This window comes from Helianthus annuus, chromosome 8, assembly GCF_002127325.2.
Source record: "Helianthus annuus cultivar XRQ/B chromosome 8, HanXRQr2.0-SUNRISE, whole genome shotgun sequence".
Classification (NCBI taxonomy): Eukaryota; Viridiplantae; Streptophyta; class Magnoliopsida; order Asterales; family Asteraceae; genus Helianthus; species Helianthus annuus.
In genome coordinates, this window is record NC_035440.2 from 44,446,521 (window position 1) to 44,473,775 (window position 27,255).

Below are 27,255 nucleotides of genomic sequence, written 5' to 3' on the forward strand. Positions count from 1 at the left end.
AAAACTTTAAAAAAACGAAATTTATAAAAAAAACATATTGTTAAAGAAATATGTATTTATTTGTATATTTAAAACGTATTTTGTTAAATAATAATCGTGAAATAAAGAAATAAAAACTAAGTAATTACACAAATGAAAATATTAAAAGAACTTTATAACTTATATAAAGGGCCTCTAAGCTATAAAAGATCATAATACCCTTAGGCTTAACTGGAAAAAAGTAACATAATTAGTTTTATAGGCTAAAACCATTATAAAATGCAATTTCAGAGAGTCTGATATGTTAAAAAATTACTTTTTGGACTGAAAGGGTTAAAGTAGTTAAACAATAAGGGCCAAAATAGTGATTTACTTATAATAAAATATACATTTAAATATAATATAATAAAAAGAAATTTAAAATTTTTGAAATTGAATTGAAGTTTGATAAAGAACGAAAAACCCTCAAAAAACGCCATTTCCACACTCACTAGTCACTACCTTTTACTCCATTCCGACTCTTCACTGATCTTGCTCTAAAACAACTCAAACGCCATTTTCAAGTAAGTTTTTTACTTCATTCATTTCGTTGTTTGCAATGTGTATTTCTTCGTAGAATCGATTATGTTTTTAGTTTCGTTTTTACATCTTTTCATGTACGGATTTCGTTAAGAACTGTAGTTTAATTGTATTTCACTGTTTACACCACACGGACGTGAAAATTAATTTAAATCGCGTTTAGTTTTGTGTACGGTTTTAACCGGGTAAAGGTGGGTGGAACCAGGTATGGTGGTTCCGGGTCGGTTCTGGTTCAGGTCCTTTTCTAAATCCTAGCTCTGGTCTGTACCCGTGGGTCGGCTAGGGTAGGAACTTGTTCCGGGTCGGGTATTCAGGGTCACGTCTGGACCCAGGTTTTCTGTTAATCTCTACTACATTAGGGCAGCTTAGTCTTGAGCTCTTACTTTTTTTCACGGTTAAAAATGTTTTAAGAACTTTTTACTATACACCATTCATTAGAATAATATTTAAAACTAATAACCTTTTTTTTTTAAAAAGGATTGAAATTGTTTGATTGGTTGAAAAGGAGGGGTGCCACACCGGTAACACCGGTTGAAAATGCTCACCGGGGCATTAAGCAGTAACGGGTTGTCTTAAGAGTCGCTTCGTTATTAGTAGGATTGATTTTGCTATTCAAAAGGGGGTTGCGACGTAACTTGTTGCCCGTTTTTACATGCCACTAGTTGTAAGTGGTTGTTTTGGCATATTTTAGATTTATTGGTGTAATTTATAGTAGGAGTAACATTTGTCGTTCAAAAAAAAAAAAAAACAAAAACAAATGGTATTTACTAAAAAAATTGTCACTTAATTTACTGCTTAAATCATGTCCAAGAGTCATAATAAATAATAGTTGATGATTAGCCGTTATATTTTGATGATTATAATTCATAACCGTTCTCTTGGTTAATTAATTCTGCAGTACTAATTGCTGTCTATAATTAATTACACATACAGATTAAACAATGAAGATGACATCTGAGAATGTTATTCCTAGAAAGCGACCGTTAGACGACGGTTCAAAAAGTTGTAACCATAGAACAATGGTGCAAGCGGTTCGTGATTTCCCTCCCGGTTGTGGAATAAACGAAGCCGAAAGAAAGCCGTTGAAGGTTTTAACAAAGGCTCACTCGGATCTTGGAAAGACGACTTCCCATGAAAATGAAACTAAACAAAAAGAGTTTGCAAGAAACAAGACTTTTGCCGCGTCAAGGCCATCCAGTAAGGTTAAGTTTTGGGATCCCACATGCACGAAGGCCGGTTTTGACCAAAAACCGAAAGTCACCACCACTATTCGAACGCAGGGGAAGCTTATGAAGAATTTCGACAATGTTGACTCGAGTATTAGGAAGATGACTACGAATAGCGAGGATGAGTTGGATAAGTTGGTGAACGCTCGCCCTTATGAGAATAGTAAACTTAAAAGTTTTGAACCGAAAGAATTGGGGAGAAGCAAATCTTATTTGGGCAAAAGATCGGCGGCTAAAGTTAAATTTTGGGACCCGACGTGTGAAGTGCAAAAATCAGAAGACACGACAACTGTTGTATCGGATAAGGAAAAGATTCAACGTGAAAAGATCAAAGAAGCGATGGACATTTTTGATCAGGTTTATGAATCGTTTTACCAACAGAACAAAATGAAGCAAGACGGTGAAAAGATTCCTCTTTCGAAAGTTCCAACGGAAGTTGCTAAAATAGTAAAAAAGAAGCTGAAATGGATGGATCCTGAAAAGATAGCGGGATCTGTATGCGGTGTTCAAATTGGAGATAAGTTTAAATTCAGGTCACAGCTTATGATGGTTGGTCTTCATAGTCAACCGCATTCAGGCATTGATTATGCCAACATTGAAGGACAGAATGTGGCTATAAGCGTTGTGGATGCTCGTCGTTATTCAAATGAAAGTGGGTCTAGTGATACGCTTATTTATTCTGGTCATGGTGGGAGTGGTTTGTACGGGAGTAACGTGCCACCCGAAGATCAGAAACTTATAAGAGGTAATATGGCTATGAAGAACAGTATGGATAAGAAATTCCCGGTTCGTGTGATGAGGAAAGTCGTGGGGTTTGGAAAGGATGTGTATGTGTATGATGGTTTGTACATTGTGGAGAAATGTACACAAGGAAAAAGTGAAGAAGGAAAGATTGTGTTCAAATTTCATCTTAAAAGATTACCAGGGCAGCCTTCACTTCACAGTATGATGATGAAATGGTAGAGTAGGTGAGGTCACGTGCACTGTTTATGCATGCACCTTTTTAGTTATGTTGTTTGATGAATTAAGTGCAGTTAGATATGTCTATATATCTGTAGTCATTGCATCAGAATCTTATTAGGGGTAGCTTCGTTTCCTAACATGGAATCTCTTTACTTATGCATGTAAATCCTTTTTAAGTTTTAACGTATCGAATCTCATGACTTTTTAACGTTCACGGTCCTTTTTTTTTTGGTCGCTGTAGTTGGGAGTTTCAGAGTTAAATTTGTATAACAAGGGTTGTGATTAACGTACTCCTTCTGTCGTTTATACTGAATGTGCCTCTCTTGTACTAAATTAGTCGCATCATCTCTCTAAATTTACTTTAGGGATGCGTTTAGCACACGGGGAGTATATTTAACCTCGCCTTGTCACAAATATATACTTAAATGTTTTTGATTGTGGAAGCTAGTGATGTGAAGCTTCTTACTTTCGACCATCTGAATGTGTGGAAGATATGCACAAATAAACTGTAGCATATTAACCCATGGCATTATAGCCTAGTGGTATCTTGGGGGTGAGATAAGGCTTATGACCATTAGGTTATGGGTTCGATTCTCACAAAGGGGGGTTTTCCCAGATTTATTGGGTTTCCTCCTGAATTGGTGTATAGGCATTATTACCTAGTGGAGATGGATATGATCGGGTGGTTCTGCTGGTGGCACGAGGATACTCCAGTGGTCCGTCAATGATTCAAATTTGCCGTTCAAAAAAAAAAAACTGTAGCATATTAATTTATATGTAATTATGTTAGGTGCGTTTGGCTAGCAAAACGTTTTTTAAAGAAATTGGAAATAGATATGAAATTGAAATTTGAATCTAAGGCCAGCGGTGTGGCTTAATGTCACCCCGCCTAATTTGAATCTAAGTTTTTTGGAAATGTGTAACACGTTTGGTTGGTAAATTTGGAAAATGAAATCAAAATTTAGAAAAGAAAAAATTACAAGATTACCCTTTTCTATTAACTCATTCGAGCCTTCCTTCTCAAAGAGCATTCACAGTGAACCTTCATCTTTACCTATATAATAATACTAAAAAAACACATCTTTCTTTAAATTTTGTTTATTTTCCAAAAACCTCCCATATCCAACTCTCTATCTTTATCTCTATCCTACTCACAAACACTTATTTATTAGTTTTTTCTCTTTCCTATACACTCACAATAAACATATAGAGGGTTTAATGTGAGCCTCTAAATATAGAGACGTACTTTAGTTTTTATATATTTTTCTCTATTTTAGAGATTCCAATGTAGTGGTGGTTTTGTTGTTTTCTTTTTTCCCCTCTATTTTATATAAAGTGCATATATATATAAAGGCTTTAATGTAAATTCACTAATCCCATTGAGGAAGTAAACTTGAGTTCTAATAAATGAATGAATGTTTTCCTATCAAATTCCAAACCAAATATGATTTTTAAGGAAACGTTTTCCAATTTCATTTCCTTTGAAATTACCAAAAGGACCCTTCACTAATCTATTATTGTTAAGAGTGAATTTGGAATTGTTATCATCCTATGTTAAATGACTCAAAAGTGGTTCTAGTGTTCCATCACCATATATTTTTATAGGTTCCACCACTTTTAGAATTGAGATGGATAACCAAAAGTAGTAGAATCTATAAAAATATATAGGGATGAGGTTAGATCTATTTCTTTTTTAAATGACTCATTTCAGTCCAAATCCAACTATTTTTTGACCGGATCTTGATCACAACTAACTATCACTCATCCTGAATGTATCAAAACTGGTCAACTTTTGCTAGTGAGTCAACACTATCACTTTAAAAACATTTACTTTATCAAAGAACATTTATAACTTTCAGAAATCAATCCATGACTTTTTTTTATTGGGGTCCATTTTTTGTGTAAGGATTTTTCACAACTAAACATTAAAATTTTCGGGTCAGTCATCGTAGTCGGGTCGGGGCTAGAAAATACTGTAGAAGCAGAAGTTTTATTTGGTAATCAAGTGTTAATTAAAATCGACATTCAATTTATTATTTTTAAAGAAGCAAATTAGAGGGTCAATGAGTGGTTGTGCTGTTTTAAAACACTAGTTTAATTTTGATGGAAAAAAAAAACGAAAAAAAAGACATGTAAGACTTGACCTTGAGATCTATTTGTGGAAAAACAAGAGGATTTACCATCACACCATCTTTGTTTTTAATAATATGGGGTCCAATTAATTTATTTTATGGAGTTCTTGAAAATTGGTTCTATTATTTTCTCAAAAAAGATTGGGGTCCGTGGACCCCGACCCGGACCATGTGGGTCCACCCCTGGTAAGAGAACATGGGTTCCATCTATATCTTACTCAAACACTTATTTTTTTCTATAAATTTTAGAAATAGAGATGGATATTCGGATGAGGATGAGAAAAAGAGAAAATCTCAGATTTTTGGAGGTAAGGATAAAGATGGAGACCCAAATACAAACGCTATTAACATCATCTTATCACTACTCAAGCAATGATCAAAACATATCCATCACAAGTAAACCGCACATTACAAAAGTTTGACAGCCTTTACCAATTTCGCAAACATGTTAATTCCAAAACCTTCCCTTAAAATAAACTTCAAAACATCAATGTTTTTCAATTCATATATTTCCAAAACATCCATCACAGTATTAATAATATAGCACGTTTCATGACCACACCACTACATGAACACTACTCTCATGAGTCATGACACTTACACGTATCATCGCTAAACCTTACTGATTCACTACCCCTTGTGTCTTTAAATCATTTTGAGTTATGCTGGATTCTCAACTATAACCAACATACAACACTTTAGCACTTAAACCTTTGTAAATAAAGACATGTTTACAACCATTGTTTACCAACTATTTGGTTGGTTTTGACTGGTTCTTGTTTATTTTTTATTTTTTACAAAAACGTCACTAACCACGCCGCTCCCCACTCCTTGCACCACACCACTTTTCTAACGTGTCAACCACATGTCGAATAACGCCACTTTTTCACCCCCCCCCCCAAACTCCGTATAGTCTAAACGCATTATCATGTAACAATTAAAATGGCATATGTGGGGCTCGAACACAGATTCTCCATCTTGAAATGTAAGCCACTAACTATCTCATCTACCTTACCCTTGTTCTTTTCTACACCAAAATAATTTCGGGTCTTTCAAGAGTTTGGGCCTTCGGATGTCGCCCATGCCCAAAACCAGACCTGATCCAGGGCCCAATCTCACATGGGGCCCTGGATAATAGAGGTGCACAAAAAAACCATACCCGGAACCGGACCTGAAAAAAATAACCGAACTAGTTATTTTTGTACCCCGGGTATTTTATACCGATAACCAAACTTGACCCTACCCGTAGGGTAAGGATAGGGTACACATTCTGAGATCACTACCCGTACCTGAAATTGTACCTAATTTATACCCAAAAAAACAAAAGTAAGTCATAACCTATACCCAAACCCGGTTATATCCTGTACCCGATACCTTTCTTTTAATACTCGATAGAATATCGAATTTTTAAATTGGTTGCATAATCCATGTAGAATTTGCTTTGCTGTTAGTTGACTTTTGGTATTATCAAGTCATCATTTTCGCTTATCTGCTTAATCTGTTAGACCATTCACAATAACAAAACTAAAAGATGTGTAAAAACATGCCAAGTCACATGCTATATCAGAAAAAACTTATTCTTTAAAACCACCTAAACTGTAAAAAAAACTCAAAAACTACTGCCACATCATCACCACTTTTTTATTTTTAACCACTCATCTCTTTCTATATATATTCCATAATTTAAAAGTACAAGGGCCCCGCTTTAATCCATTTTTTCTAGTTCTTAGCCAAAAACTACATCAAAAAACAAAGGCCAAAAACGAGTTCCACAATAGAGAAAAATGAATGACGTGGAAAAACAAGAAAAAATGGACCCTAAAAACGTATTATTGGTCATGCTCTTAGTTGATTGACTCTTTTAAATTCTGAACACTGTATGCTTATATGCACTGATTTCGAATATTGCATATAAATATTGCACACGTGATATCATGGATAGAAATGATACTACTAACTACCTGTACTGTATGTTTGTATTTTAAACACCATGTGTGTAAGGAAAGGAAAATGGGTTCTCCGTTTAACAAATAGGAGATACATTTTGGCAGGCACAATCATCCTTAAATCATGGGTCATTGCCAGTACTCCTATTGAAATGTCGCACTTGGATGTAACATACAAACAAAAGCACTACGATGAAACACAACTTTTATCCATATTACCGTTCAATTTTAAGTAGAGAACCATGGGAGCCGCATAAACACTTGTATAGAACGCTAATCAGATATAGTAGTTACATAACCGTCATGTATCACTAATAAAGCAACAGGTTGATGTGTTTATGCGGGTTTTGTAGTCATCTACTTAAAATTGGTTCTCTACAATAGTGTACGACTCATTGTCAATTATTATAGCAACTCTACAAAAAGGTAATTTAGAAAAACATAATGGCAATAAGGACTCGAAAGGCGTCTTCTTCAAAACATGATATGATTCAAACTTGATATATTCAAGATTAAAAACTTGCCTTGATGACCATCTGTGCACCATAGCTTCGTAATCTCTCTTTTGATTGCAGCAGCAACATGAACAGGGAATATTTTAACATTGATTCTCAAGATGGTGAAATTAAAGTTAATTGATCTTCATTGTCCTTGAGATCCACATATATTATAGGTTTTATTACCGACTTTACACACGATATTACTGAACTTGCACGTAAACATAGATCTCATTGACAATCCTCCAACATTGATGTGTGTCTTCATTTCTCCTTCGACTACTCTTTTTAACGACTGACTGATGTCCCCCACCGCCCAAGCAATGGATATATGAGGTCGTGGATCCTGTTACACAACTTTTTTTTATTAATTAAATCAAATTTTAAACAAGAAAGAATAATCAGAGTCACCCTTCTTTTCCAGACATTGACAGCTTATAAATCGGTAATCTCTGTGAACACGAACCTTGTAAAATTCGGGTAGATTGTGCAACTTATAAACCTCGTTAACAGCTTGAATCTGTTTCGTTATCTGATACACAACAAATGCAAGTAGCTGTTAGTGGTTGAGAGTAATTTAAGAATGATATATCAAAGAAGAAGGAAATTAGGGAAAGGGTATACCTCAGCTAGACCTCCTGTTGTATTTTCAATCGAAAGAAATGTACGGGTCTTATCATCATTCACAAAAACCTCCCACTTATTAAAATCAATCAAATACCTGTTTCCAACATCATCCAAACACAAAAGTTAAAGACGAACTATCAGCCAATACCAACGTGAACGAAGTTTCAAAGTAGCAAACAGTTTTAAGTGTATGTTAAGACCGTTTCTGAAACTGAAGCTTCTGACGAAGCATCGCCACGGCTGAGTCTATTTGATGCACGCGTATGGGAACGGTTCTTCCAAGACTTATGTGAAACTCTCTTCCTAACGCAGCTTGTACCATTTTTTCTTCATCTTTTAGCAGCATATGTAATGGAACATCAATATCCACAACATGAAGACCTTGTACAAGTGATGTGGCTTTCTTTAAAAACTGTGTCAGCTCCTTCTTTCTTTCGGATGGTATGAAGACTGTTGCAATAATATAACAAGAAAACAAAACAAATAGTCGTGTTATAATGACGTTATGAAAGCAGTCAGGACGTTTAAGATTCATATATTAGATTATAGGACATATAAAACAACATCGTTTTTGTACCAAACAGCATTGAAGGTTTCTCTTATCGTAATGTCATATAAATGTCTGCGAAACCAAAAATGAAACACTTCAAGAGACTTCAAGCAGTTGGTTTTGTAAAAGAATTAATTAAACAAATCGGGCATCATCAAACTTTTCATTAAAAGCTGATAACATTACAATATTCTAAACTAATTTTCATCCAGAGGAAGAAGGTAAAAACATGAAATTGTGTTTCCACTACTACACTAATAGTAATCTTAGCATGTCCCTCAAGCTACACGGTCGATTGGATGTTTAGCTTTAAAGAGATGATGAAAAACAAATAACAAGAAAACCAATATTTTTAAGACGATTAAAACCGAAAGAAAAGCCCTACCTATATTCTAACAAGATACCACAACAAGTTACCATTGTTACAAATAAATCAGTGTTGATCAACTCATAAACAAAACCCTAAATGACCATAAACATATAATAAAAAGTACTAAAAAAAGAGGAACGAAACCTGGAATGTAAACATGTAAGGCGTAATTGCCCTCAATATGAGGAAAACTCCGGATTCTGCTATCCGAATTACGCTCCAAGTAATCAAATGTTCCTGAAATTATCATCAATTCAAAGTTAGGGTTCATGTAGGGTACGTATTATTAATATTTGCAGGAGTTAGTTACCGAGTGTATTAGGAGGATTGAGAAGGTCGATAGGCGGTGGCGGAAGAACGGTTACCGGTGGTGATCGGTTATCAATCGGCGGTTGAGATTCTGATTCCGAATCGGAGGAAGAGTCTCCGTACGACGCAATTAGCGCCTCCATTGCAGTGGGGATTTAGTGATTTTTCTGGTAATCGGAATACCCTTTGAAGTCGCCGCCGCCACCGCTACGGTTAAGCACCACAGCCGGGTTTGCGTTGATGAGCAGACGATACGAAACCAGATCCGCTCTGCTCACGGCGGCGATTTGCTGGTTGTTTGAAATGGTTGTGGCGGCGAGGTGGCTACGGCGGTATGGGCTGGGCTGGGGCGATGGATGAGGAAGACCGAAGACAGAAGAAGCTTGTGTGTGTTTTGGGAACATGTGGATTAATAGGGTAAAATGGTAAATTGCTTACCATAAATGTGATTTTTTGTGACTATTGACTCCTCGAAATTTACCTTATTTTATATCCTAGACAGTAAACAATATTCATGTGTGTATGGATTAAAAATGATTTCTGTTTGTAAGTGCTTAAAGTTGAAAAAATTATAGTCTTTTAACATTTATAACTCTAATTAAAGTAACGGTAACAAAAAAACCAACTCAATACCAACTGAACGTCTCGATGTCGGTATCATTTGTAAAAGATCGATTAAAACACATGTTAATATCCTTTAGCATATAACGACTTTATTTTTCTTGGTTTGGGCTTTCCCTTGCTATAACGAGTGTCGGTGTTGTAATGAAATGAATCGATACTGACTAGATTCCCACCGCGTAGCACGGGTGAATCCATACTAGTTAGAATCAATCAAAGTTATTCAAACTGAAGCTTTGAAAGATGAAAATCTGAAAAAAAAAATGAAAAGTTTAGTGGTTAAGTGAAAGATCTTGAAAAAGGCCCTACTTGGATGAATTCGTATTCCAAATACGTACATATGAGTTGAATTTGTTATTTCTCAGTGAAGCTCATAATAAAGATAGTCTATTCATCTGGGGTGCAACCATGATGTATCATAACTTGAGAGACGACTAATGATGAAGCATGGTATTGTGAAATGTGAAGTTTTTTTTTCTTGTTTACAAGTTAAGGCGAAGCATCCAAATCCAAATGGAAAAATCATGCCTCTCAAAGTAACGGTGTAGGAATGAGAGCATGTGATGGATAGCGGTGGGCAAAAGAAATCTGAATCCGAAACCGAATTATCCGAAATTCCGAATCCGAATTATCCGAAAATTCGGATTCGGATAGCGATTTTCGAAATTTTCGGATATTTCGGATATCCGATATCCGAAAGATTAAATAAAGTTATTTTAAATTTATTATATATAAAAAATATATTTTCATTCAAAACCCCAACTTTCCATCGACGGATCTACATCCAAGCCTCGAAACATTCCTTCGAACCTTCGATCTAAGGTTCGAAACTTGAAGTGTTCGACAACAAGTAACCTATATATCATCGTTCGAGTGTTCGATCTAGGGCTTATCAACCGATCATCGTCGGGAGCTCCGAGTCTCGACATCGTTCAAGTTCCACGATTTTAGTAGTTCAAGTTAGTAGGTATCTTTGATCTTATTGAAACTCCATTTTAGTTCCTTCAAAATGTTCGTGGGACTGTCTGCAATCTTGTACGGGGACCAAGATGAACCATTCATGGGTTTAATTGGTTTTTATTTTGTTAGTTTTATGTTGTGTTCCAGAGATCCACTTAACAGGGGGAGGGGAGGGGAGGGGAGAGAAAATGGGGTTTTTTTTGCCTGATAATAGTCTTTCCAATTTGGAAAGACATGGAGGGGAGGGGAGGGATGGGGAGGGATTTTTAACTCGGGAACAGAGTGTTAGAGATAGAAAGAAAGATACAGATTCATGGGATTAATTGTTTTTTTCTTTAATTTTATAATGCCATATTTTCATTTACAGCTTTCAATAAGCAGGTTCTTTTGTTTTGAAAGATATACCATATTTACATTTGCAGGTTTCATTTTGCTTGGAAAAATGATATTGGAGATTTGAAGTATTCGAAATTTTAAATGTCATATTAATATTTTGTTTTTCGGATTGGATGTTTGGATGGATTGGAAAGATAGGTTTTTGAATTTGTGATAACTAGTATGCATTCCCGCGTTGTGGTGGTGGTGTAAAACCATGCAAAATAGTATCAATGTTACGCCATCTCGAGTGATCATCAACACTAAATTTGTGACATGTTAATACGGAGCAATTAGATCAAAACGTAAAACATATAAAAATCGGCGACGTAAAAACGTTGAACCACACACGCACCTTGTGCCGTGTTAACTGGCAAACTTTAGAACGAAGTTTAAAACGAAAAATTTGCAAAAGATGAAAAGTATGGGGGAACGAAGTCAAAAGTAAAAAAATTATAAGGTTAAACTGTAAAAGATGAAAAGTTTTGGGCTAAGAGTAAAAAATTCAAATAGTTTGGGTCAAAAGTAATATATCAAATACTTTAGAACTAAAAGCAAAAATAATCAAAATATTTTTGGAAAACTCCCCAAACATTAGGTACACCTTTATATGCATATATAAGTTTTAATTTATAGTATTGAAATATTTTTGTTTTGCAACATCTATTTCTTATAACTTTGGATATCCGTTTTATTATCCGAATCCGTATCCGAAATTTCGGATACGGATTTGGATAATATAAATTAACTATCCGAATTTCCGGATATACGATTTTGAACACCCCACCAATAAATTGCCAAAAACTATGAAAGTCTTTAATGTTATTTGGGTGACTTCGAGTCTTCAATCTTTTGAGATAGAGTGACTATTTCCTCCCAATCCCAAAGTTGTATTCTTCAAAACGAATGGCAAAATTATATTTGGTGGAAATTGTTAGTGGTGGATCTAGAGAAAAAATTTAGAAGTATTTTTATTTTTTTATATCGTACATTCATACAATGTAAATTAAAAAAAAAACATGATAATAAATAAAGTTAAACAAATACCTAATAGATTCTCATCTTCGCTTGATATCGAGTCATTACATCATCATATATGGTATTTTATCAAATCAGGGTCGTTCCAACATTTTTGTAGACCCTAAGCGGGCTACGAAGTGGAGGTCCTTTTGCAAAACATATAGATATTAATAGAAAAAGTAGCTGCTAAAGTTAACCTACGTTTAGTAATTAGTCTTAATTTTGCCCGTAAATTCTCCTCCAATCCTCACAGACCCGACACCATGAGTGATTACCGTTAGTGATAGCCGATAACCTAGAAAATCTAAAGAGCAGGTTGCGAATGGAGGTAGGAATGATGACTGCGGCTCAATTTTAGGGATTTTTAGCGCTGATTCACAGAATTCGGACTAGGTCGAGTGGTAGATGGTTGCTACAGACTGCAGTTATGTCTGTGGTTTAATTTCGAAATTGGGTCTTGAATGTGGGCCTTTTTTCCTAAACAATTTTTATCTATGTAACTTTATTAAAAAAAAACATGGTTTAGTTTTGCTTTTTATTTGAACATGATACATACACAATATATATAGAACTTAACTAAAAATTGGAGGCTCTTGATTTTTGGTATGTTTGTTAGGATCTGAGGCTGTCATGATTCGTGTTTGTTTGCATAAAACTAATAAGTGCAGCGGAAATGAGTTGCAAACAAAGTAAACACAAACAAAGGAAAGTAGAGATTGATAAACAATTGCTTTTCATTGAGTCAAATGATTGAAATACAAAGCAAATGATTACAGTAAAAGCTTACAATCTAAACTCCCCCTCAGCCTGATACACCAGAGTTGGTTGCACAAGATGAAAGGATGAATTGAGGAGAAGAACTCACTCAAAACGATCAGCTGTAACAGTACAGAGTACTGTCATACTTATAGGCAAACCAAACTACTGATATACTTCAGCTGACGTCACCATGATAGTGACATCTAACGACCTAACAAACTACAAATACCGTCCTATACAAACTACTGTTATGTAACATCTGATATTCACTAACATACAAAACATAAGGAAAACTACTGCTTCACGTTCCACTGTTGTAGCCTTAGCACAGATGTTGAGTCTTCAATGCTTTCTTCAAAGGTGATCAGTCTTTGAGAGGGCAGTGCTTGAAACTTCAGCAGCACTTAGGAAACAGCAGTAGATAGAGCAACAGAGTTTGTCTTCAGCAGTTGTTAGGTAATCATCAGAGTTTGGTTTATCAGTTGTTGTAGTTGAGCAGTACTTAACATTTATCAGCTGTTAGATAACCACTGTCAAGGGGAGAGATTAGAGTAAACTGCTGCTTATTAGGAGTCCACTGATGGGATCCGGTTTTGGCTTTACATTATCTGTTCCTCTGTTAGGGTTCAATCCCAACAATCTCCCCCTGGAACAGATAATGCCAAAACCCTTCCTTATTCAGGACCTTTATTTTTCATCAGAAGTTCCATTGCTTTTCTTTTAAAATCTTCCTCAAAATCCTTGGAACTTGTATCATCCTCATCCCTGCACAGTGTAAGCTCAAGGAGATCCTGTAGATCTTCAGCACTTAGGCCTAGCGCCTGATTCCTTGATATATGCTTCACTTCACCATTGAATCTGAGCAAAGTCAATACGTGGGTCTTTTGATCAGACATCCACTTTAGTATTTTTGAACTCAATGGGTTTCTTGGGAGAGCTTTATTATCTGATGAACTTGAAGTGATTGGCCTGAGGAAGTGAAGAGCAGCATCATAAGCTTCAGACACTCGTATGAATGCTTGTTCAATGATCTTGTTGGCTTCAGCTATATCTGCTTCAACTTCTTTGTCAATCAGCTCACTGTTTGTGATGCCTGCTGATGACTTTTGGCTTGCTACTTTAACCTTTTTGGCAAGGACTTGTAGTTTAGCCAATCTTTCTTTATCTGAAGCTATTTTCTTCATAGCTTCTTCAATCTGTTCAGCTTCTTTGTTCTTATCTACTCCAGCAGATAGCATTTCCTTCTTTTCTTTACTCAGCTTTGTGACAAAATCTTCTGCTGTGCTGATCTGTGTTTCGAAAAGTTTGACTTGCTCTTGAAGCTTTTTGTAGTCAGACCTTTTAGGAGAGTTAGAGACTTTCATCCTCTGCTTCTCAAGTCTTTCATAAGCTTCATCAGTTTGTTGCTTAGACCATTTTGATATGGCTTCAGCAGTGCCTATCTGTAACACCTCGAAAAATTTCGTCCAATAATGTATTGACACGTGTCATAAGGTTCCGGTATGTGAAAACGAACTTTAGAGGGACTAAAGTTGACAAACGGTGAAAACTATGGAACGTAAGGGTCCAAAATGTCAACAATGGATAAATAGACTCTATGATAACCCTACATAATGTTTATAACCTTAAACGGATGGTTCATGGATCATACGACGCGGAAAATGCCCAAAAGTGAGGAATTACAAACTATAGGGGCCAAAAGTGTCAACATGTTGAATTTATACCTCTGAGTGAACTTTTGGCAGACCCGAAGCTTTATAATGCTAAAATATACTCACTAGAATATGTGGTAAAAATTTCGTGAAGTTTCGATAACGTATGAGAAAGTTATGGCCAAAACCGTACTTGAGGGGTTAAAAGCGTCAACGTCGAATTTCATGGCTTTTCGGTTGAGCGCAAAGTTATCCGAGGACATTAACATGTTGGTAAATGTCCCAAGGTTCTTAAAAACCAAGTTTGGGAGTTTACGAGTCAAGATAAGTAGCCGAAACCTTGTTTGCGAAGACAGGGACCAAAGCTGTCAATATGTAACAAAGTTTGACAGCAGCAGAGGCCAGGCGACCCGCCTGGACATGCCCAAGCGGGCCGCGTGACACTATCAGATGCTGAATTCGCGAATTATTTGCAAACTGGTCCATTTTTGAAGTGGTAAACAGCTGCCATCACCTCTCAATGCTCCAATTAAATCCCTTGCATGCCTAGGACTACTGAGAAGCTTGCTACACCTCTGAATTTCCCCTTAAATTGGATTAAAGCTCTCATTTCTTTGGCACTTGCATTGTGATCAAGAAGCTCTCAACTCTCAAGAACTCTCAAGGCACTTCTGGAGCAAATCTGAACGACAAGGCTGACTCTAGGTGTTAACTAAGCTTCATTAGGACCTTTGTAAGCTTCTATATCAGTCTCTAATTCGTTCTAGCATAGATTAATTGCTAAAAGTCAAACCATTGTTCTTGTAGTTTGACTTTTCGATTAAACGAGTTTTACTCAGTCATTTCTCAAATTGAAACCACTGATATGTTGGTATTTATGTGGGAAACAAACCCTCAAAAGGGTATTCTCTGATTCCCACTTAATGCATGCTAATTGTCGAGTCAAAGTTGTTTCTAAAAAGTCAACAGGAATCGTTTTTGCGAAAAATAGCTTAAATGGTAATGTAGATGACATGCAATCAGTTTGATCATCAAAAATAGCTTCATAATGAATATAAGAATATGTTTTACCATGATCAACTCGGCAATCTTTAGTATAAATACGAATCGGAACCGAAAGTCTTGTAGAACGACTTCTTCGTAGACTATCGATTCGGATCCGTACATGCATGTTTGAGATCTGTATTAGAGCATATTTTGAACCACTTTTATTTTAGTTAAACTTTCTGGAATTTTTATATCTCAAGTCTATACTTAGCCGATTTATTTGCATGTTTCCGATTTATGCTTAAAGTTGACTATTTTGCCCTTTTTGATATAAAACGTGATTTTTGGAAAAGTGAAAGAGTAGAAATCTTTATTTCTAATATATAAACTTGCACCGAAAATTTGAGATCAGTTAGTGGTCCAGACTTTGAGTTATGGCCGATATCGTAAAACTATATCGTAAAGTTACATAAACGGCGCATTTCGCGTATAACCCATTTCAGGCCACGTTTTGATACAAAACTTTTTACCCACTGATGTTATATAATATTTTGGGATTTTTGATGATTTTTATTTAATTTTTGGCTGATCGTATCTTAGATCGCTTAGTCGATTCGGTTAATGCCGGTTTTGACCGTTTAAGCCATAAAATGAGTTTTATACATCCTTTTGACCCGAAACCTTTTTCCACTGATTTTATATGTTAAATAAATTATTTTGAGCATTCTGGAAATATAAAAATCTCAGCTTTCTTTTGAAAACCCGGAAACGGCCCTAGATCGCATTTTTAGCATTTTTAACGCATAGTAAGCGTTATACTCATTTTAAACATATAAGACTCATACCCACTGATGTATTTAGTATATTTTCATATAATAACAGTAAGTACAAATGTTTGAACTCAGATTTCCAGTTTTGGCAGTTTTAGCCCTTGTGAAATTACTAAAATACCCCTACGGTGCATAGTTTGATTTTAAATGTTAAGTTTGGTATATGGGTCATACCCTACCGTTATAATATGTTAAATGAAGTATATTTACTGTATAAACCAGACCCGAAACTCAGATTTCTAATATGACTCTTTTATAATCTTTTAAATGACCAAAATGCCCTTATAAGGCATAAATTGAGTTTAAAATTATTCCGGGCAATATAGAACATAACTTACTGATGTTATATCATATTTAAAGCATATTATCTCAGGGAACTTGCATTTGACTCTTTTGGCTACCCGTAACGCCCTTTTAGCGTTCGGTTCGGTTTACGTAACTAGTTTGCGTAAATTGACCGAAACGGGTCAAACGTTATCATTTTTATCTCAAAATCCAGAATGTATTTAGTATACCCATAGTATACAAGTATTCAAACTTGTCGGGTCTAAATCACATTCTATCCGGTCTTTCGCTTAATCGTGCGCTTGTACCGTATCGTCCTTAAAACTAACCGGTCAAGCTTAGGCTTAAATAAAAGACCCGTTAGAAATCTAATAGGTTATTATAAACCTTTGTTCCAGATTAGGAGGCCCAGTAAAAGCTACCTACACTTACTGTTTGTGATTCATACTTGCTCAGGTAAATACATTTTGACTTATTTTCCCTATACGGGCTTGGGGTACGGTATTTAAAATACCGCTTGATCGAGCGCACAAATCCTGCACCCTATGGGTGTACAGTCTTGAATAGTTTGTGCGACTCGTTTAAACAGTCTTGTTCTTACTTTAGGCTTTGGGGGGTTATTGACCGTGTCCCGGATATCCTTGGCATTATCTTACGAGATGGCCACGACCAGAGCACGGGGTGTAGGCGTACACCCGGCGTGTATAACTCTTTAGTGTGGTGTGTCATTTAATCTTTAGCCCGGACAGCAGATCCCGGGCCACCAAATGTACGAGTAACATGTAATTCGTTCACAAGTTTATATTGCATAATTATCCCAAGTTAATAAAAATATTTATGCCTTGTGCATTTAAATCAATTTTCAATCATTTTCAAAATGAGTCAGTTGATTTGTATTTACCAGTGTAAACTGACGTATTTTTCCCAAAAGGTTAAGTGCAGGTACTAAACGAACTAGGCTGGCTGTTTCCTAAGAGCGTCCACGATAGTCTCGCAAGCTCGGACGACAAATAAACTGTTGAACAATATATCTCATTTTTATTTGATCCGCCTGTGGATCCGTTTCAACCACTTGTGATATTTATTATTACATTTTTATTAAAGTTGAAATGAATCTATTTCTGCTTCCGCTGTGCATTATTATATTGTGTTGTTTGTCTATGACGATGCCAACCACGTCACTGTACCCCACACCGGGCCCACCGGTGACACGTGGAGATCGGGGTGTGACAGGTTGGTATCAGAGCCAACGCTGAGTGAATTAAACACTAGTCTTTTGTGTTTGATCTCAGTTACACAATTGCACATTCCTCGATTTTCGAGTCTACACAAAGAACTTAGGAAATGTTCAAAATTTCGTTTGTTTTATTTTTATTTATTATTAGCTTTGTCTTATATATTTTGTTGTGCAACTTGTTTGATTTTTGACAGGATCATCATGCCGCCACGTATGCGAGGACGAGGAGGATTCGCCACATCACATGACCACGAGGCAGGGCCTTCGCACAGGCGAGCCCCATCAGCATCGCACAACACTGCAGCCCATGATCTTTGGAGATCATTCGCCGAGCCAGCCAGGCACTCGGTATCATTGAGTACCTCGCCATCCCTACCCCACTCATTTGGGCCCCACTCTGAAAATGGGCCCCATGACTCCCATGGATCTTTCATACCCCTACACCAGTCACCTCACCACTACCCAGCACCAGTTTATCAGGGCCTGTATAACCCTGATGCCTATTTGGATGAACCAGTGGGTCATAACCCACTAGGACCTGAAGACCACTTCTCTGGTGGTAACGAGATGGAGGTCGACGAGGACACTGACCCTTCCCTGCCACCGTCCGGCACGCCTAACCATCCCATTGAGATATCGGATGGGTCACCATACAGGGGATCACCATTCAATGGTGTTGACAGCTACGAGGAGAGGTTTAAGCAGCACGATTGGTTTTATACCCCCAGCCACCACAACTCTCCCATGCACCAGTCTTACCACGGTTCTCCCGTGCATTCGCAGCACCAATCTCAGCAGCAGCAGCTTCAGCAGCCGCCTTTGCAGCAGGACCCATCTGAGGCCTTTTGGCGCGACGTGGTCACTCTGTCGCCACCACCACCACCGGTTTTGCCTCCTCCACCTCAGAGGCCAAGGAGGAACGCGCGTATGTCTACGCGAGGAGGGATTCGCATTGCCACCCCTCGACATTCAGGTAGCGGCCGCTACTCGCCGCTCCACGAGGAGTCAGAGATGGGAGAGTCTCAGCATCCCGTCTCAGAGGTTACTTCTGCGACTATTGCGCCACTACTGCCGCAGAACTTTGGAGAACCCATCCCTGCGTATGCTAGCGCAGCACAGTTCAACCCTTTCGAGCCGACTTTTCCTCCCGGTTATGATTATACGGGAGATCCCTACTGGTTAGCTTCAGGCTACAACCCTCTCAACCAGAAGAGTGCTTTTGGAGGTCCCTGGGCTACGGGACAATCAGCTTTTGGGTACGTACCGCAAGGGTACCAGCAGCCGCAGCCTCCACAGCCACAGCAGTATCAGCCACCGCCGCCGGCGCCAATGATGTCGCCACCGCAAGTCCAAGAAATCCTGCAAGGGATACACGACGTGCGACGGGAATTGCAAAATGATCGCCGACACAACCGCGGTATGTTCAAGAAGATGGTTAACTTGATTAAGGGTAAGAGTAAGAAGGATTATTAAATCCTTTGTTGTTAGCTCTTTTACTCATGTCCCTGCGTGGACATTTATTCCTGTATTCTACCCCTGCGTGGGTATATTTCTCTTGTTCTACCCCTGCGTGGGTATGTTGTTTCTGTTAACCCCTGCGTGGGTTTTGTCTTTTTGTTTGTTTTGTTGTTGTTGTTGGTTTAGCCCCTGCGTGGGCATGTTATTTGAATTAAAGTCCCGTTTAGGGCAAAAGTTGTACTAGTTTACTTTAATTTAAATGGTTAATTTAAATGTTTTCATTTTAATTATGTGCATGAATTTAATATGCAAATAAATGGAAAATATCAATTTTTATTTGATTTGCCATTTTAATAAGAATCTTAGTAAGGTAGAACCTAGCTTGAATGCCTTATTTACAGGCCTAGCCAATATGGTAAAACCTGGTTGAAAAGATTCAAATCTCTGTTAACATCTGAAAACATGTTAACATTCCTGGCCAAGCGTGATCTGTAAAATCACACAAGCCACCCTTTTTAATAAATTATCTACAAATTATATCTGTACACAAGTCTGTTTATGACTTGATACCTACGGGTTATGACTATGTCATATAGTGGCAGTTGTGGTTTATGACTCCCTGCCTAGTAAAGGATTATTTGTTTAATTATACAATGCTAATCCTATAAAAATCTAAATTTATAATTTAGTAAGTTGTCCGAAGTGACTAGGCCTATTGTGCAAATATATATTTCATTCCATAATATAGTTGCTAATAAAAGCCTTGAATGAAATTAATTAAATTAACTATTATGGTTATTAATACCATGGTTAATAAATCGTCTAGAACGATAATACTGTTAGGTTTCTAAATAAGACCTTGTCCTTTTATGTAGCTTAAAGCTACATGGCCAAATCGGAGGAGACCAACAGTCATTCTGGAGAACACCCAGATGATACAAAGATTCACGTCACTGGTGCGGAACTGCAAGCACTGGTTGAAAACGCTGTTGCCAAAGCTATGGATAGGCAATTCAGAGAATCTAGCGGGACTCGGAGTAGGACCCGAACTGTAACGCACGTAAAGCCCAAGACTCATTCTGAGGCTCATAGTAAGCCACCTTCTAAAAAGAGTGAGCCGAAGAAGGATGAGGAGGATAATCACTCCTCCAACCACAGCAGTATTCCTAAGCAAGAAGTCAAGCTGAATGTCACACCCCATCGATGGCGGAAACATCGGGATGAGACGAACAAATTGCTCAAAACAACATAACACTAAATGTGACAATATGAATTAAATCATTTTATTAAATTCTAAAGTAGGGTACATAGTTCCAAATAAATAAACATAACATTCGACAATAATCAAAAATGCTAAGTGGGTTTCTAATGTCCATCCTAGCTTGATTCTTGTTTTCTTGATCATTCAACCTGCAATATGTATTAAAATAAAATCAACAAAAGCATGTTGGCGAGTATACAAGTTTTTATACATAGCATAGTAGGTGTTTAAAATATTGCTCATATCCCAATGTGAAATACAATATCATGTAAACAGTATACTCGAAACGATGTTACTCTACGTGTCCAAACCAAAGTTTAACGCAATTAAAGTGCCTACCCAAAAGAGTATGGGTGGTTTTAACATAGATTAACCTAACAATACCCGTTAATAGCACGGGAGGGGCGTTTCTCAACCTATAGCGCTACCATTGTTAGGGGAGGCTTGCAAAGTTAATGAACACATAGTCATGAATGTTTACATTAGCATAACATGTCTAACATGATTAAAATGTATCACATAGAGTAAGGATAGAGTGTGCATAAAATTGTTTGAAGTGAATAACGTGTTTGATATAGAATACATATTGCACCCAAAAGTGTGAAAATGGAAAATGGGTCATGTATACTCACCTTAGAGTGCGTTGCGTGTTTCTTGGTAACGAGAGAAATTTTAATCCAAGAGATTTGCAAGAGATTTACCCTATTTGATTGGGAATTCGTTAAATTGATGAAACGACTAATGTGATAAATGAACTTTTAGTGAAATTGAAAATAATAAAATTTATAATAATAAGAGTAGAAATGTTTAATAATAATGAGAAATAATAATATAACTTCTGATTTTATAGTTTATAATATATAGTAATAATAATACTATTTTGGATTAAAAATCCTATATATATTATAAATAGATATTAAGAGGAATAATAATATTTATAATATATTTGTATTAATAATATTAGTAAATCTGATTAGTTTAGGTTTATAGAAATGATAAATTTGATTAATATATATATTTATTGACAATAAGACTTTCTGATTAATATTAATATTACATCTAATATATATATATATATATATATATATATATACTAATAGTAATAATGATTTTGAAACTCATAATAATAATAATAATTCTGATTTTTTTATAATAATAATGATAAATATAATAAAATTTTGATCTAAATATTGATATTAATTTCTGATTATTAAAATAATTATATAATCTGATTATAAATATAAATACTGAATTTTATATTTGATAATGATTTCAAAAACAATATTAATTTCTATAATGATAAAAATAGTTTAGGGATATTATTATTTTCACTAGAAAGAAAAATAATAATAATAATAATAATAATAATAATAATAATAATAGTATTTATAATAATTCCGATTATAACATATCTGATTATGATGTATATTTGTTTATAAATCTGAATTCTTAGTTTACTGATTAATATACATAGTATTAATAATATCAACATAATAATAATAATATTAATATTAACATAATAATTATAATATTAATAATAATAGTAATAATACAATACAATTAATAGAGTAATGATAATAATAATATAAATTCAGGTATGTATATATTAATAGTAATAATAGTTCAGATTTATTTATATAATACTAACAATAATAACAATAATAATAATAATAATAATAGTAATAGATATAAATAACTAGAGCAGAAACAGAAAACAGAAAGAAAGAAAAGAAAAGAAAGAGGGAATCGGAGAGGAGGGGTTACCGGCCGGTCGTCTTCTCCGGCGGTTGCAGGTTCCTCCGGCGACTCCTGATGTGGTTGTTCGTCTTCTCCGGTGAGTGGGGACTTCCGGCGAGGACAGGGATGGCAGAAGTGTGTGTGTGTTCGAGTAGAAGGAGGGTGTGAACGAGAGGTGTGTGGGTTCGAGTATTAATAGGCGTGTGATGTCGAGCCTTGTTTGGAAACCGGAAGGGATTCGGGAAACCGCGTTTTAAAAGTGGTAACTGGAGTCATTGATTGATATCATAAGTTTGGCAAGTCGTCAATTACGAAGGTCGGAAGAAGGAAGGAAAGGTTGACAGTCTGTACACGCGTTCGGTTAGGCGGGAAAGCATGAGTTTAATTTTGGGAAGTCAGCATATGAGGAATTATTTAACCAGTTTATCAGCTCCGTAAAGGAGGATAAACTGGTTAAGATGTTTGTGTGTGGGCGAAGAGGCGCAGGTTCGAATCCGGGGGCCCGGTCCTTTAAAGAAGGATCCCCCTTTTTTATTTGCACTTAACCGGACTAACTGAGTTTTCAAACTCAGTTAGTTGGTCCCTTTATAAAACTAACCAAGTTAGGCTTTAACTTGGTTAAATTTATGCTCACAAGGTTTAAGCTAACTTAGTTAGCCTAAACTAACTAAAATCCATTAAAATTCTTTTTATTTATTTACAAAACCAATTTATTTAATTAATTAATTCATTTAATTATTATAAATAGCATATTTCTTTATTTTAACTAATAATATATATTATAATTATTTGATTTAACCCAAATTTCTGGTAATTTACCGAATTGTCGTACGAATTCCCAATTTTGTCTGGTTTAGGGTAATCTCTTGCTAGTACTTGTTTCGAGAGCCAAGATTAGAATATCTTTCCACTGTTTTTACGTGTTTGACATAGTTAACGTGTTTTAACATGAAATAACATAACATAGTATTAAAACAAGCATATGATCAAAACGATGCACTTTTTCATTATGATCCAAGTCTCAAAATACAAGATAGGGTAAAATGAGAGTACAACCGACTGAAATTGGAAAGTACAACTGATAAGACTATAAATAGAAATTCAAAAATACGGGACGTTACAGTCTCCCCTACTTTAGGAGATTTCGTCCTCGAAATCAAGACCAAAAGAAAAGAAACGATGCAATAGTTGAAGAACAACGCTGGTCGTGACGATCCTATCCTTAGGTGTTGGCATCTTGAGCTTGGTTGGCATTGGAAGCTGGAGTTTTTGGGGCTGGTTGTCGCTCTTGATTCCATAGAGGGCAGTGTGGACGAAGGTGGGTTGTGTCTCCACACTTGAAACATGCGCGAACTCTATTGCCTGCCTCCGAGCCTTGAAATTTTCGTTTCCTACCCTCGTTGCTATTTGTTGGGGCTTCATGGTCAATGATAACCTGGTTGGCTACCCTCGTGGTCGTTGCGACTTGTTTATCACGAACGCGATTATCGTTCAAACTAGCAGCGAGTCGATAAACAGCTTCGATGTTGTCGAGCTGGGCTGCTTCGATAGTGTCTCTCATAACAGGGGGTAATCCACGAATATACTTCTTGATCATCCTGTCCACGGTGAGGACCAGGTGAGGTACAACAAATCTCAACTGCTTGAAACGAATGGTATACGCGAGATTATCGTCTCCAACTTGCTTGAGGGACCAAAACTCTTCCTCAAGTTTCTGTTGCTCGTGAGGAGGGCAAAATTCATCCATCATAAGTTGCTTCAACTCTTCCCACGTCAATGCATATGCCAACTCGTTTGAACGAATATTCCTTTCATTCGTCCACCATTCAAGGGCTCTCGCTTGAAAGACACCAGTAGCACTACGTGTCTTGAGCTCATCAGGACATTCACTATTAATAAATGTGACCTCTATGCTGTCGAACCACTCGAACATAGCTGTCACACCTTCTTCACCAGTGAAGGGCTTAGGGCGGCAAGAGGCGAAATGTTTGTAGTTAAAGGCAATGGGCTTAGGTTGGGCAGCTTTCGAGTCAATAGAAGAGTTTGGGGTGTTGGAAGCTTGGATCTCAGTCACAACCTTGGGGATAAGGCGAGCGAACTGCTTGGCCATAAAAGCCATCATCTTCTTTTGGGAACTGACCCTTGACTTTTTGAATGAGCTGGAATGTTGGCGAGATGAAGACATCTACGAATTCGAAAGGGAATGAGGATGAGACTTTGATCATAATGATTATTGGAGAAAAAAATTGTTTAATGCATGCAACATGTAGCACATTGTTTCACATAGAATGACATGAATAAATTTCTCACATAGGGTAACATGTATGATAAAAGCATAATAAATTTAATTTGTTTACGAAAGAGTATCATTAATTGTTTTAGATTGCGACAATAGTGCAAATTGTGACTTCCTAGCTTGAAATGAAGATAACGCTCGATGTAAAATCACATAGAAATTGAGATAACATAAAAGAGATTTAACGTAAAATATGGATTGTCACGGAACGTAACATATGACACTTCCAAAGTGAATCGAAGACCTTCTCGAATAAAGGAAACGTGCTTTGGCCTAATAGACAAATACTCTCATCGAGGAGCGACTAACGATATTTGTCCTTCCAGTTACTACACGTCCTTAATCGATTGGGAAATCGAAACTTTGGCGAGAGCGAAAATCGAGGAGTGGGACTAGTTAAACAAGATGCGAGTTTCACCTCTAACTTGATAACATCGTACCCTAATGTGGTTGGTACTTATCAAAGGATAAGGGTCCACTAGAATATGAAATGGAAAACTCCCATCAAGGTTTGGATATCACTCCTAACTTGAGGGTAGATTTCGTGCAAAAGTCAGAGTATAGCTGAGTGAAAATCATCACCAAGTATGGGAATCACCCCTATCTTGATAAGTCATTTCGATTGTGTTCTAAGAGTGTCTTCAAAGCCTCCAAGTGTGTATTGTGTTAGCCTTAGGAAAGGCATGTATATTAAGAGTCCAAAAGAAAGTAGAGGGAAGCAATGAAGATAGAAGGGAAGTTGTTTTAAGCAACACATAATGAAAAAGCTCCTAAACTATAGACTAGGCAAGGCATTCCTAATTCCCTATAGTTATGACCCTGATACCAATCTGGTATCAGAGTACTCCTACTATAGACTAGGGACAAGTAAGGCAATCCTACCTAATTCCCTATAGTTATGGCTCTGATACCAATCTCTCACACCCCAACCGATGGCGGAAACATCGGGATAAGACGAACAAATTGCTCAAAACAACATAACACTAAATGTGACAATATGAATTAAATCATTTTATTAAATTCTAAAGTAGGGTACATAGTTCCAAATAAATAAACATAACATTCGACAATAATCAAAAATGCTAAGTGGGTTTCTAATGTCCATCCTAGCTTGATTCTTGTTTTCTTGATCATTCAACCTGCAATATGTATTAAAATAAAATCAACAAAAGCATGTTGGCGAGTATACAAGTTTTTATACATAGCATAGTAGGTGTTTAAAATATTGCTCATATCCCAATGTGAAATACAATATCATGTAAACAGTATACTCGAAACGATGTTACTCTACGTGTCCAAACCAAAGTTTAACGCAATTAAAGTGCCTACCCAAAAGAGTATGGGTGGTTTTAACATAGATTAACCTAACAATACCCGTTAATAGCACAGGAGGGGCGTTTCTCAACCTATAGCGCTACCATTGTTAGGGGAGGCTTGCAAAGTTAATGAACACATAGTCATGAATGTTTACATTAGCATAACATGTCTAACATGATTAAAATGTATCACATAGAGTAAGGATAGAGTGTGCATAAAATTGTTTGAAGTGAATAACGTGTTTGATATAGAATACATATTGCACCCAAAAGTGTGAAAATGGAAAATGGGTCATGTATACTCACCTTAGAGTGCGTTGCGTGTTTCTTGGTAACGAGAGAAATTTTAATCCAAGAGATTTGCAAGAGATTTACCCTATTTGATTGGGACTTCGTTAAATTGATGAAACGACTAATGTGATAAATGAACTTTTAGTGAAATTGAAAATAATAAAATTTATAATAATAAGAGTAGAAATGTTTAATAATAATGAGAAATAATAATATAACTTCTGATTTTATAGTTTATAATATATAGTAATAATAATACTATTTTGGATTAAAAATTCTATATATATTATAAATAGATATTAAGAGGAATAATAATATTTATAATATATTTGTATTAATAATATTAGTAAATCTGATTAGTTTAGGTTTATAGAAATGATAAATTTGATTAATATATATATTTATTGACAATAATACTTTCTGATTAATATTAATATTACATCTAATATATATATATATATATATACTAATAGTAATAATGATTTTGAAACTCATAATAATAATAATAATTCTGATTTTTTTATAATAATAATGATAAATATAATAAAATTTTGATCTAAATATTGATATTAATTTCTGATTATTAAAATAATTATATAATCTGATTATAAATATAAATACTGAATTTTATATTTGATAATGATTTCAAAACAATATTAATTTCTATAATGATAAAAATAGTTTAGGGATATTATTATTTTCACTAGAAAGAAAAATAATAATAATAATAATAATAATAATAATAATAGTATTAATAATAATTCCGATTATAACATATCTGATTATGATGTATATTTGTTTATAAATCTGAATTCTTAGTTTACTGATTAATATACATAGTATTAATAATATCAACATAATAATAATAATATTAATATTAACATAATAATTATAATATTAATAATGATAGTAATAATACAATACAATTAATAGAGTAATGATAATAATAATATAAATTCAGGTATGTATATATTAATAGTAATAATAGTTCA

At 35.7% G+C, this 27,255-nt stretch overlaps 2 protein-coding genes across 2 annotated transcripts; one reads left to right on the forward strand and one right to left on the reverse strand.

Moving 5' to 3' along the window:
* The first annotated feature begins 428 nt into the window (after positions 1 to 428).
* On the forward strand, positions 429 to 2,961 carry LOC110872788 (histone-lysine N-methyltransferase, H3 lysine-9 specific SUVH6). Its single transcript, XM_022121664.2, has 2 exons — positions 429 to 542; positions 1,492 to 2,961. Exon 2 carries the CDS (start codon positions 1,500 to 1,502, stop codon positions 2,745 to 2,747), a length of 1,248 nt encoding a protein of 415 aa, XP_021977356.1. The 5' UTR covers positions 429 to 542; positions 1,492 to 1,499; the 3' UTR covers positions 2,748 to 2,961.
* A 4,054-nt stretch (positions 2,962 to 7,015) lies between these two features.
* LOC110872790 (U6 snRNA phosphodiesterase) lies at positions 7,016 to 9,589 on the reverse strand. The gene is made up of 6 exons (XM_022121665.2): positions 9,180 to 9,589; positions 9,014 to 9,106; positions 8,150 to 8,399; positions 7,947 to 8,043; positions 7,789 to 7,854; positions 7,016 to 7,668 (listed from the first exon to the last, which is right to left on the reverse strand). Exons 1-6 carry the CDS (start codon positions 9,319 to 9,321, stop codon positions 7,468 to 7,470), a joined length of 849 nt encoding a protein of 282 aa, XP_021977357.1. The 5' UTR covers positions 9,322 to 9,589; the 3' UTR covers positions 7,016 to 7,467.
* Between the last annotated feature and the right edge of the window lie 17,666 nt (positions 9,590 to 27,255).

What these genes read in the sequence shown, in the direction of transcription:
- LOC110872788 (XM_022121664.2), top strand. Translation starts at nt 1,500, where the DNA reads ATGAAGATGACATCTGAGAATGTTATTCCTAGAAAGCGACCGTTAGAC.
- LOC110872790 (XM_022121665.2), bottom strand. Translation starts at nt 9,321, where the DNA reads ATGGAGGCGCTAATTGCGTCGTACGGAGACTCTTCCTCCGATTCGGAA. An exon ending in CAACAGGAGGTCTAGCTGAG is followed by an intron (nt 7,855 to 7,946) that starts GTATACCCTTTC and finishes GTTGTGTATCAG; the next exon opens with ATAACGAAACAGATTCAAGC. An exon ending in ATCTACCCGAATTTTACAAG is followed by an intron (nt 7,669 to 7,788) that starts GTTCGTGTTCAC and finishes GTTGTGTAACAG; the next exon opens with GATCCACGACCTCATATATC.